The sequence below is a fragment of the Oenanthe melanoleuca genome, chromosome 20 (assembly GCF_029582105.1).
Source record: "Oenanthe melanoleuca isolate GR-GAL-2019-014 chromosome 20, OMel1.0, whole genome shotgun sequence".
In the NCBI taxonomy this organism is placed as follows: Eukaryota; Metazoa; Chordata; class Aves; order Passeriformes; family Muscicapidae; genus Oenanthe; species Oenanthe melanoleuca.
In genome coordinates this window covers 1,231,063-1,243,808 of record NC_079353.1, presented here as the reverse complement: position 1 = coordinate 1,243,808, position 12,746 = coordinate 1,231,063, and the positions used below count along the sequence as shown (strand labels likewise).

At 48.8% G+C, this 12,746-nt stretch overlaps 1 protein-coding gene across 5 annotated transcripts in view; it reads left to right on the top strand.

Annotated features, from left to right (window-relative positions):
* The first annotated feature begins 5,881 nt into the window (after positions 1–5,881).
* ATP9A (ATPase phospholipid transporting 9A (putative)) overlaps positions 5,882–12,746 on the top strand; it is a 54,806-nt gene continuing 47,941 nt past the window's right edge. For 3 of the 5 annotated variants that reach the window (XR_008841966.1, XM_056507376.1, XM_056507375.1), the window contains exons 1-3: positions 5,909–6,094; positions 11,973–12,117; positions 12,461–12,574. Coding sequence is in view for 4 of the 5 variants with exons in the window: in XM_056507376.1 (XP_056363351.1) it covers positions 6,027–6,094; positions 11,973–12,117; positions 12,461–12,574 (327 nt within the window). In the remaining variant the exon portion in view is untranslated. Of the gene's footprint in view, positions 6,095–9,320; positions 9,430–11,972; positions 12,118–12,460; positions 12,575–12,746 lie in introns of those variants that run through there. The other 2 variants (XM_056507377.1, XM_056507378.1) reach the window with 2 other exon arrangements.

Here is a 12,746-nt window from a genome sequence, read left to right as displayed (position 1 = left end):
CCCCTCACATATGTGCTTGCATGAGCTAAGGTAAAATCTGGCTTGCTCAAAATGTTAAATTTGAGCTTCAGTGTTGTGTTGCTTGAAACAAAAAACCTGAACAGTAAGAACGTTTTCTTTAATGTATTACCTCAAGTATTCCTCTAAAGAAAGATTTCTTATAACCTGTCCCTTTCTGTTCAAAGGTTCCCAAAAAGTTGATGGAACTTTGAGGAGGGAATTTGACAATTGTAGGTGACAGCTGTGGGCTGAGCTCAGGGGGGCTGATTTGCCTTGCCACAGCTGGCAGTGGGGTTGGTGAATACAGTGGGAAAAAGGGATGAGTGACCATGGGGCTGGGATCAGCACAGGGGAAAGGACCTGGTGAGGTGCTTGAGCTGATGGGATGGCAGGGAGGGGCTGAAACACAACAAAAGATGAGTATTACATTAGTTTTCAAATTTCTTTTCTGTTGAAGGCCATGGAGCTCCTTGCAGGGTTTGCAGTCTGGAGTCAGGGACAGTGGTTGTTTCTGTCTGAAATCCCAGGGCAGGCAGAAAGCTGTGCTGGGTCTGTGTGGTCCCAAGAGGTTCCTGCTCACAGCTGAGGCTCTCTTGGTGCTTTTCTGTGTGTGCTCAGCCCAGAGGGCTCCTCTGCTGCCTGGGTGTGCTCAGAGCTGGGCTCACGTGTCTGACTTCAGCTCACATTCACCACTGACCTAGAAAAGCTCCTGGCACTGCACAGCCACAGCAGGACAGGAAACAGCTCAGAGGCACAGACAGAGCCAGCAATTACCCACTCCTGGAGCCCATTACCGTGCTATCATTCTGTTATCACAGCTCCTGCTTTGTGCACTGAGTTCATGGCACATAAAGGGCTTTGCAACGTTCTGCTTGCTGTCTGCTTTATTGGAAATATTGTTTGTTAATGCCTGTTCTAAGTGGTTTTGTGCTGGGCTTCCCAGCCACTCTCTGGCAGCACCATCTCCTTCTAAACTTCTTTATTAACATATCTGATTGTCACCTCTCACAGGCCAAGGATTCACTTCTGACTCAATTGCTTCATGCAGAAAGTGAAGTCCCAACTCAGAATGAGGACAGGTGGATCTCATCGTGGGCCTTGTTTTCCATACTTGATTTAGGCAAAATCCAGACATGACTAAACATTTGGGTAAGTGTCTCTCTAAAAAAAACTAAAACCCCAAATCCAGTAAATTCACAATATCTAGTGCTGTTAAATATATATGTATATTTATTTTGTCCCCAGCCCTTCCAGGGATGCCTGGGCAGCTCCTGCCAGTGCCTGAGCCCCTTTCCAGGGAGGGAACAAAACTGAGCTGGGTTAAAGCACTGAGTTAATGAACTCAAGGCAGTCTGAGGGCCAGGAACACAAACCATGGTGTGCTGTGAACAGGAGCAATGTCTGGGGAAAAGAATGACAAGTACCCTGTGTTCTCAGCATAGTAACACAGAATCAGTCCTGGAATCCTCTGTTCACCTGCTCTTCCCACTGCTCCCTGCCCTTGCAGTCCTGTGCCTGTGATGACAGAGGATGTTTGTAAATCAAGCTCCCTGGGTTGGCTTTACAGCTCTTCAGAGTCCTGTCCATCCACTTGGCAAAGTTTGTTTTAGAAAAATTTGTCTCCGTGCAGTCTAGATGTTCAGAATACCAAACATAACTTTTTAATTTTTTTTTTTTTTTGACACACTGTTTTGATTTTCTTTCCCACGAAACCAGTTTGATTACTTAGGTCCTTAGAGTTCAGCACACATTCAGGTGATTTGCTGCCTCAGGGTACCTAAATTTCTGTATCTGTTAAAAGTACTCCACCCCTCTCAAGTCCCAAAGTCCAGTTTTTAAAAACATCAAATTCCTTCCTTATTTATTCTGTTTCCCCCTCAACTCTTCTAGTCTTAAATGACAAAACTACATTATATAGGGATTTTGTTGGGTTTTTTTTTTTACTTTTTATAAAATTTGCACATATAAAATGCGTAACAAATATTTTCAGTTTATAGCTTTGCATTTTTTTATCACACTCACAGGAGGTGTAACACAAAAACAACACAGCAAGAATTCACAGAGCAGCTACAGCAAATAGCCAGATCACTTCAAGAACTAACAAAACACAAACATAAAATGCAAGTGGGAGTTTATTTGTCTAGAAAGCCTTTTTCTTTCTTCATTCCTTAAGCTGACAGCTGTCCTGGCTGAATGACAGTTTGACTATTATGGTTTTAAAAATTAGGTGCTAAAGGGTTGTTTTCTTCTTGATCCACAACATATAATTATGGGAGGAAGAAAAAGATCCTACACAAAGGCTGCACTTCCTCAGAGCAGTGTCTGCTCTGAAACTTCATTATGAGGATGCCAAATGTTCCCTGCACAGCAGAGCCCGTGGCAGTGGGAGCTTTATTGTAGTTTCCCTGAGCAAGTGTTGATGGATTTATGGAGGGCTTCATTAAATATGGGCTTAAAGGATATCCGCTATCGCCCACTTGTCAAACGCAAAAATAATATCAAAGGCGTGCGTGCAGCCCCGAGCTGCAGGTGTTAACAGGGCCTGATAATCTGGGAGTGTTTAACTCCACAGCTCATGGCAGCAGTCTTGTCTCAGCCCAGCCCTCTCCGAGATAAATTTCCAAGATGAATGCAGCCCGTGGGGGCTGAGGGCACTTGGACCACGATCCCACCGTGCTGATTTTGGGGCTGGGCTTCCCTGGCTCTCAGTGCCTCCAGGAATGGGAGGTTTGGGCAGGCTGGCTCTGATTTTGAGGGGTGCAATGCTCCAGGGATGGGAGGTTTGGGCAGGCTGGCTCTGATTTTAAGGGGTGCAATGCTCCAGGAATGGGAGGTTTTGCCAGGCTGGCTCTGATTTTGAGGGGTGCAATGCTCCAGGGATGGGAGGTTTTGGCAGGCTGGCTCTGATTTTGAGGGGTGCAATGCTCCAGGAATGGGAGGTTTGGGCAGGCTGGCTCTGATTTTGAGGGGTGCAATGCTCCAGGGATGGGAGGTTTGGGCAGGCTGGCTCTGATTTTGAGGGGTGCAATGCTCCAGAGATTGGAGGTTTGGGCAGGCTGGCTCTGATTTTAAGGGGTGCAATGCTCCAGGGATGGGAGGTTTTGGCAGGCTGGCTCTGATTTTGAGGGGTGCAATGCTCCAGGAATGGGAGGTTTTGCCAGGCTGGCTCTGATTTTGAGGGGTGCAATGCTCCAGGGATGGGAGGTTTGGGCAGGCTGGCTCTGATTTTGAGGGGTGCAGTGCTCCAGGAATGGGAGGTTTGGGCAGGCTGGCTCTGATTTTGAGGGGTGCAATGCCAGGTCCAGCCCTGTTTTGGTGCTGCTTGAGGAGCAGTGATGTTTCACAGCACCCAACCCACCTGTGTGCCTGGCCCTGGTCAGGAGCACCAGGCAGCACTGACAGAACCAGAGGACACAGCCTCAAGCTGCACCAAGGGAGATACAGGTTGGATATCAGGAAAAAGCTTTCCATGTAAAGAACAATAAAGTATTGGAATGCTTTGCCTGGGGAGGAGCTGGAGTCACCATCCCTGGATGTGTTTTAAAGCCTGGATGTGGCACTCAGTGCCATGGTTTAGTTGAGGTGTTAGGGCTGGGTTGGACTCAGTGATCCTGGAGGTCTCTTCCAACCTGGAATTCTGTGAATTATCCCAATGTAGGAGCCAAGTGCTGCACATTTCCCCTTGGCAACCAAATCCTCCCCTTCTCTGCAAACACAGCCCTGAAACAAAGGTGAAATCCTGTGTGCAATGGGCTGTGCTCCCAGACAAAGAGGGTGCACCCCAGAGTTTGTAAAACATGCACTTATGGAATCAGATAATAACAGGTACAAAGAGTAATGGCACGACTCAGGCTGCCTGTGGAATTATAAACATTTTGTTCAACCAGTCACACACCCTTAGTCTGAGCCAACTCCTTAGATGTCAGAATTCCCTATATTTTGATACTCATGGTTAGGGGGAAAAAAACAAAGTAAAAAAACCCCCAAAAGTAGTTCTAAAATTGAATTAATATTTCAGCTTATAAGAAGTCAAACAGGATGTAATTATTATTACTTTCCTGTGTGTTCATCAGGAAAAAAAAAATAGTCCTATGCATAAAAAGCCCAATTATTTATTTAGTAGCAAAACTATAATGGAAGAAAATTTATAGCATATTGTGCTAAATAGGTAATGAGTACAATTTGCAAATGCATTGTCAGAGCCACCAATCCATTGTTTGAGTGGGAAACTGGCAGCAGGGCTTGCTCCTTGAAGGAGTACAGGCAGACCCCCAAAATACAATTTATTTACATGTTCTTTGGTCAGTGGAGCTGAGAGACCTGGGTGCATTTGAGGATCAGTGAGGCCCTGGAGAGCCCTGGGTGAGAAATTGGTGTCGTGGGCAGAGAGCAGGAGGCAAAGCCACGGGGATAGGGAGGCATTTCAGCCTGTACAGGCTTTGTGGCAATGGTGTGACTGCTTTTGGTCAACTACAAGGTCCTGTTTAGGTTCTTCAGCTGCTCCTTTTACTAATTATAATTTACAGTGAAATACATCATATCCTTTAATATAAAAAGAAAATCAGATGTAGAACATGAGAAAAAATAGAGCAAATATGTTTCATGAGACACTAAGTGTTTGTGGGAGAAGGGATTTCTGTTTCTATTTCAATTCCCTCCATGAGGGGGTAAGAAGTAGATTGGGAAATAAGAAATTAAAACATGGTATTACTTAATTGGAATACAGCCTAAAAATCAATCCTACAAACAGTTTTTGTAATAAGACCGCCCAAGTTGGGATGGCATTGGAAATATCTGTCTAAATAGTCTCAGTGCTGGTGCCTGAAACTGGTGTAACTCTTCATTGCCTTGCTGAAATGTCCTCATTGCAAAATGTCAGGATGACTCTGCTTCAACTGCAAGGAAAACCATTGAATGACAGTTGCAAGTTTTGTGCTGGTGTAATCCACAGTGTAACGAGATGCTGCAAATCAGAAACAGAAGTGCTGGAGCAATTAGTGCCTAAATTTGCAGAGGACATCAGAATTTGGACCCAGAAATGGTCGTTAGGAGTGGTGAAGGTCACCGAGCGAGAAGGGTGCGAGCAGCACCAAAAACCCCAGCCCTGTAAGGAGGGTGGGGGGCGGAGAGGAGGGAGCTCGGAGGGAGGCAGGGGCAGGAGGGGAAGGGCAGGAGGGCTCAGCTGCAGCGGCGCTGAGGCTGCGGGAGAACGGAAAGTGAACACGGGGCAGTGGGGGAAAGAAAGGGCAGGATGGGGCGGAGGGCAGAGCAGGGCATGGCTGAGGGTGGGGCTGGTCAGGGTGGGGCAGCTCAGGGCGGAGCTGATCTGCCCTGCCCGGTCCGGGGCAGAGTGGATCTGGCCCTACCCCACCCCGCTCCACCTTTGGGTGCCGGCGGAGCATCCCTGGCAGCCCGGAGCGGTGCAGCCGGGGTGGAGCGCGGTGCCCGGTGCTGCCCGGTGCAGCCGGAGGGGAGCGCGGTGCCCGGTGCTGCCCGGTGCAGCCGGGGTGGAGCGCGGTGCCCGGTGCTGCCCGGTGCAGCCGGAGGAGGAGCGCGGTGCCCGGTGCTGCCCGGTGCAGCCGGAGGGGAGCGCGGTGCCCAGTGCCCGGTGCAGCCGGAGGAGGAGCGCGGTGCCCGGTGCTGCCCGGTGCAGCCGGGGCGGAGCGCGGTGCCCGGTGCCCGGTGCAGCCGGGGCGGAGCGCGGTGCCCAGCGGTGCCCGGTGCAGCCGGGGCGGAGCGCAGTGCCCGGTGCCCACCGGTGCCCGGTGCAGCCAGAGGAGGAGCGCAGTGCCCGGTGCTGCCCGGTGCAGCCGGAGGAGGAGCGGCGGGCGGAGCGCAGCGGACGCGGCAGCTGCGTGCTGCGAGCCGGCGGCTCCGGGCCGCCCCTCGGCGGTGCCGCCAGACGGCGGCGGCCGGGCTGGGCTGGGCTGGGCTGGGCTGAGCCGAGCTGAGCTGAGCTGGGCCGGGCTGGGCCGGGCGCTGCCGGCAGCGCATCCCCCGCCCCGCTCCGCCCCGCAGCCGCGGCCATGACCGACAACATCCCGCTGCAGCCCGTCCGGCAGAAGAAGCGCATGGACAGCAAGCACCGCGGAGGGTGAGCGGGGCACTGCGGGACGGGGGCGGCAGGACGAGGAGGAGGAGGAGGAGGATGAGGAGGAGGGGGAGGCAGGCGGGCGCTGACAGGTTGTTCTGACGCCATTGCCGCGGCACGCCCGGCGCAGGGCAGGACCCGGGCGGGAGCGGCTCGGCTCGGCTCGGCTCGGCTCGGCACGGAGCGCCGGAGCCGCGGGCACGGCGGGGCGGCAGCGGCTGCTGGAACGGGAATGGCCTGGCGAGGATGTCCCCATGGCCGTGTCCCTGCTGGAATGGGAATGGCCTGGCGAGGATGTCCCCATGGCCGTGTCCCTGCTGGAACGGGAATGGACTGGCAGGGATGTCCCCGCGGCCGTGTCCCTGCTGGAACGGGAATGGCCTGGGCGAGGATGTCCCCGCGGCCGTGTCCCCGCCGTGTCACCACCCATCTCCTGCTCCTCACCATCCCCGCTGTGCCGCACAGCCAGACTGGATAATCCCGTGCCTGCGGAAGAGGCAGAGCATCCGCGGTGCGTGTAACAAAGGCCCCGGCTCCATTAGCTGTATCAGCACAGCAATACAATATCCTGGCGAGCCGTGCTGCCCTAGCCCGAGCTATAGTGCGATCTAAAGGAGATGGATGGATGTGTTCGGAGCGGTATTCCCGTGCAGGAAGTTAAATAAGAAAAATGGTTTTCCGATAGTCTTCCATGATGGAATTGCGCCACTGTGCAGACAGGTTGGTTTGCACACAGCAGGGTGTGCGTGGTATCCAAGTCACCTGGCTGTCAATTACCACAGCGTTTCATTTGTCCCTGGAGCATTTGTTTTGCTTTTGTTTTGTTTTGTTTTTTTAACGCCAGTGATGTTAGCAAAATAAACCAAAATACGGAAGGAAATTTTCACCGTTAGTACAAGGGGAAATACACACGTTTACCTTGTTGATGCTTTTTGCTTGCTAGTTTGTATCCAGAGCCCTGTAAGTGGCATTGCTGTAAACTGACACAGTTTATTCAGCTCGAGGTTTATTCCCTATTGGCAGCGTTGTTGTGCCAGGCAGGGAGGTGTGTGTGATGCAGCAGCAATCCCCCCGCCTGTGTCACACGCACCACTGAGCAAGTGCCACAAGGTGCAGCCACCATGGCCTGGCATCTGCTGACGTGACTGAAGGCCTGGGAAATTTCTCCAAGCTGCTCGAATGGTTTCTTTTTCCTGGACTTCTCGAATCTCCAGCAAGAGCCTCCTGGGTGTTCCAATGTGGTTAGTGCTGCCTAGCAGAACCTGCCCTCAGCTAACCCGAGCTATGGTTCATTGCCTGTGGATTCTGTCTGATTAGCAGCCACAGAGAGGCTTCAAAAAATTCCAGCAGCACGGGAAGGAAGCTTGCCTGGGGTTTTTACTCAATAGCAGTTGAAATAAATTGGATTTGGGGTTTCTGTTTGGTGCAGTAATTGTTTGGGTGTGGGATTTGTCATACATGAGGAACCCTTGTTTTAGTGATGGTAGTTGATCAAGTGATGGACAGCAAAGCATTCAAGTCAAGCCAATCCAAGCCAGTGTTATAAACCATAAAAGAAATCATCCAGCAAATCAAGGGGTCCCTGGTGTCACAGCCAGAATAGAGTCCTGGGAATCCTAAGACAGAATCAGGGCCTCCTTTTTTCCCTCTGAGGAAAAACCCAAGCAATAGCCATCCTCTTTATGTTCCTCAATGCTTATGAAAACCCAGGGTAAGCAAGTGTTGATGGGCTTCACTTTACCATGGCCCAAACTGATTTCTGCTGTGGGGCTCCCCCACCAGTGGGATGAGCTTTCAGACAGATTTTTATTGGTGTGGTCTTCTGGAGTGGGGAGCAGATTCCTGGTCATGAATGACTCTATAGAAATCTTTGTTTCTGTTAAAATAAAAGTGAGGAATTCCCAATTCACCTGTAGGGCAGGTGCCATCCAGCAAGGCTTTCATTACCCTGAGCCTCTGCATGCTTTGTAAGGAAGCCAGGGAGGAACTGGCTCAGTGGCCTTGAGATGAGCAATGGCTCAGACAGCTCAGGTCTGTGTAGGAGAGAAGCCACGTGCTTGATGAACCGAGTGGGAGCAGTGGGGATCTGCTCCTGAGCAGCTCCAGTGTGGCTCTTCTTGCTCCCATCAAAGGCTGGGCTCTGAATTCCTGTGCTGTGTGCCTTGAGCCCAGCTCTGTTCATCCTGGGGCTTTGCAGCACTCTGGGAATCACAGTGAGCACTGTGCAGTGAGGGCAGGGTGGATGAACTGCAGCAGCACTGCCAGGATGGGAAAATGGGATAATGGGATGGGACTGAGCCTGAGCTTCCCAGGGCCCAGTTGTGCCAGGGAGGGAGCTGTAGGTTCCTGGAGCACCCAGCTGCTCTGCTCAGCACATGACACCAGCCTTCCCCTAAATAGCTGGTGGTGTCAGTGCTCAGCCCTGCACGGCTCCTTCTGGAGCAGCACTCTGCTGTGCTCGTGGCAGGGCCTGGGTGCAGAGCTGCAGGGGAGGAGGAGCTTTACAGGAAGCCTTGATGAGGCTGTGCCATTGTGCTGCTGTGTGCTCTTTCTGTTTAAAGTGGCAAATTCCATTTCAGAGTCAACAGAGAGCCAGGGCAGCTCCTGCCCTCGCTGTGCCAGCGTGGGTGTGCCTTGGCATGGGCTGGGCTGGGTTCCCACAGCCAGGCTGCAGGAATTGCAGCTCTCCTGGGCCCTTCCAGAGCCATCCAGCTGCAGCAGGAATGTTCCAGAACGTTTCATGTGCAGGTGCATGAAAGGGTGAGGTGGTCGTGCATGGCTCTGGTTTTCTTCAGCCATGGAAAAATTGTCCCTTGCTTTTGGAATAATGCCATGTGGGGGTTGGTTTGTTTATTAAAAGTGCCAAGCACAGCCCATGAGGGTCATAGAAGTGAAATCTGAGAAATGGGCTTGGTTTAGAAGTGGCTAAATATGTCAATGGACTTCAGCCCTGATTTGACAAATGCTACCTCAGTATTGCACAAGTGTGGCACTTTTTTCCCACTGGGTTTGTTTTGCAAGGAAATATTTTTTATTTGATCTTCAAATACATCTCCATCAAACATGCTGCATTTATAAATAAAACCTGCTTCTTGCTAGTGGCTGTTCACCTGGAACTGACAGTCAGTCTGCTGTGTTACTGCCTCTGACATCATCACTGGGAACAAGTTTTTGTAAGCAAATACAATCCCAGGTGAAGGGCAGAGCTGTTCTCCAGTCCCTGCTGCTCATTTGGATCCCTCTGCAGATTAGGGGCAGCATCACTTACAGGACTGAGTTTCAGGTCCAGTTTGCATCCAGAGATCCCTTCCAGTGGTTGGGACTCCATTTGAGGATTTGTGAGTTTGTTTCTTATTGCCATTTTGATTTATGATTTAAAGTGTGAATTGCACAGTGCTGTATAAGTGACTTCATGGTCTTTCTTTAAGGTGATAATTTTTAAAATCCATTATTTCCCCTCACTTGCTAGTTTTCTCTACTTCAGGGATTATTGCAGGATTGTTCTTTAGTCCTTCAGTTGCAAAATGGACAAGGAGAAATGTTTAGGAACGTGTTGCTAAGCTTTTATAGAAAGCTGTTTACATTTCTTTAGCTTTGTGATTCCTATTCTTGGAAAGTGCATGCTAATTTTATCAGCATTTCTCAGCAGCAGTGTGAACTCTCAGCTGTTTTTCTAGACAGCCTTTCCAGGATGCAGATTTCATGATGGAAAACATTTTATTATTCCTAATAATGCAAATAATTCTCTGCCAGAAACCTTCTTCCTGTGCCACTGCCTTTGCTCTGAGCAGAGAATTTTACATTAATGAAGCTTTTCCTCATCATCTGCATCTCTAAGATTGTGACTTAAAAATAGGGGAGGGGATAGCCAGAGAAACAGCAGATCACAGAACTAAACAAGGCCTGCAAAATTCTTGCAGGGAGGGACAAATAAAGTAACTGGAAAAAGCTGACAGCTCCAGTCAAAAGGACTTTTTATTTAATGGGCACCAAAGCCAATCTGAAAACACATTTGTATGTGCTCACTTTGTTTCTGGTGCCCATGTGGATAGATTCTACTTTTTTACATTAAGATTATTCAGTTTCCAGGGGAGAAAGTGAAAAGGAGAAGTAATGATCTTATTGATTCTTCCAGTGAAGTTTAAGACATCACTGAAAAGTTTAAACATAATTAAAAATTAAGGCAATTGGCTCCCTTTGGGAGGAGTGATAAACATGAATGAGCACATGGTTCTGTGCTTGAGAAATTACTCTGTTCTCACCAAAATGTCATTTTTAACCTATTTCAGCAATTCATGGGCTGCCACTTGAGCAATTTTTGTGAGAACTTTCCTGCTAGTGCAGGGTTTGGGTGGTGGATTGCTCTGAGCCCACCCAGCAGAGCACAGGAGGGGAAAACACAGTCACAGGGCAGGAGAGGGTTAAAAACCAGCACTGGGGTTGAGTAGGAGCCTTCAGAACAAAAATCCTGGAAGGTTTGTGGGGTAAAATTGGGATTTCTGTCAGGATTTTCAGCCCCTGGCTCAGGCTGGGATTCCTGAGCTCAGTGCTGAGGAACCTCCCCAGGTTATTTACAATGTGGTTGTGTATTCTGTTCATTTGTTTTAAATTAAATTAAATTTTTAAATTAAATACTTTGCAGAAACCTCGTGCTGTGCAGGAGACTCCCAGAAATGCTGGATATTCTTTACTTGGCCATCAGTGCTCCTGATATTTGCCTTCAAAACTTGCTAGGCAGGAAGTTTTCCTTCTGTTTGTCTAATTAGGTTTTCAGTTTGCTTTCCCTGTAATTCAGGAGGTTGCAAAAACTGACTCCAGCCAGGCAGGGATTTCACACACCTGTTATTTTTACTCAGCAGATTCTCCCAGGCCCTTTCTTGCTGATTCTTGGAGCTGCTTTATTTTTAGGTTGTTTCTCAAACCCTGTAGTAGCACAGCATTTGTAAATTACCATTCTGTGTTTGTGGTGGAAATGCTACAAGAGCTTATTGTAATAATAATATTGCAAATATTGTGATATAGGTGTGGGGGGAGTTTTGCTGTTGAGTACAATCCCCAGAAGAGGCCCAACCTAAAAAATAAACAAAGGTAAATGGTTTCAGATGTCTGATTGCAAGGACTGACTGATTTTTCCTAACTGCAAAGCACATTGTGATGAAATAGGGTGTGTGGACACCTTTTCTCCTTTGTGAAAGAAGGAAAAGCACTTTTTTTCTCATTTTTCTTTTTCTGTAGAGCATATTTATATTCTGTTGGAATCCAAATACCACTTTCTATTCAAAAGTATTTGGGATGCCAGTGGCTATTTGTCTTAGGTCTTCACCTACAAACACAAAAGCAAACTGCATTTAGAAGGTACCCAGCTCATAAAATAAACTTTTCTAGTAAAGCTTCTGAATTTTGGTGTTTAACACCCATTTTGCTATTTGTCTGGTCTTGGTAACCAATTGCCTTTCAATGTGGAATTTACACATAAGAGCTCTGCAGTTTTTGGTGACCAATCTGGCTGATCCCAAATGTCAGTGAAATTCAGAAGGTCTGTTCTTAAGGGGACAAGGGCATTGGGAAGAGATTGGCTTTCAGGAAGCAGCAGTGACAACAGAAAAATGTCTTTTTTGGGCTCTGGGAGCTGATTTTGAGCAGAGAGGGTTTTTCAAGGTACAGGAAGGATGGCTGGTGCACCTTTGCATCTTTCCTGAGGGACCTGACCTTGGTTTGGCTCCATGCCTGGGGAGAGGATTTGTGGTGTGGGGCAGGGCAGAAAACCCAAAATTCACCAAAATCCACATGAGCAGGAGCTGCTGGTGGCCTCAGTGCCAGTTCAGGGGTGTGTTAGAAATGAGTTAATAATTCACTAATAATGAATTCCTGTCCTTTGCAGGTGCTGTGAGTGCTTGAGATGCTGTGGCAGGAGGGACCCCAGGCCTCGAACTGTCTGGCTTGGCCACCCTGAGAAGAGGGAGCAGAGATACCCTCGAAATGTCATCAACAACCAGAAATACAACTTCTTCACCTTCCTCCCTGGGGTAAGCAGGAGAAAAGTTGCTTTTCACCATCCCACCCCAATGCTCTCCCTCATTTTTCAGTGGTTTTAGGGTAGGTAAGTGCAGAACCTGGAGAAAATGATGGGGTTGTGTTTGGTTGGTTTCTTGCAAAAACTGCCTCAGGGCAGCAGCAAACCAGACCCAGAACTGTCCTGAGTGTGCAGGACACAAACACAAACAGCTTTAGAGCTGCCCCAAGTCAGCATTTAGTCACTAGGAGAGCAGGCAGAAATGTTTCTGGTGGTTATTTCAACATGCATCTTTTTGTCTGCCTTTTTATTTTTTATTTTTTTTAAATTTTTGTTGTTGTTGTTGTTTTTTTTAGGTGTTGTTTAACCAGTTCAAATACTTCTTCAACCTTTACTTCTTGCTCTTGGCCTGCTCTCAGTTCGTGGTTGAGATGAGGCTTGGTGCCCTTTACACATACTGGGTTCCTCTGGTAGGTCATTCAAGCTTTATTTATCCAAGATAGTTTTGGTGTTTGACAGAATTTCTTGTGCTGCTTTTCTGTGGGGTGTAAGTTTGCACCTTAAATCCTATTTTTAATTTGTTTCCTGAGACCTCTGCTGTGCATGTAGGGTTTAGATTTCAGTGCAGTGAGATCCCTGCTG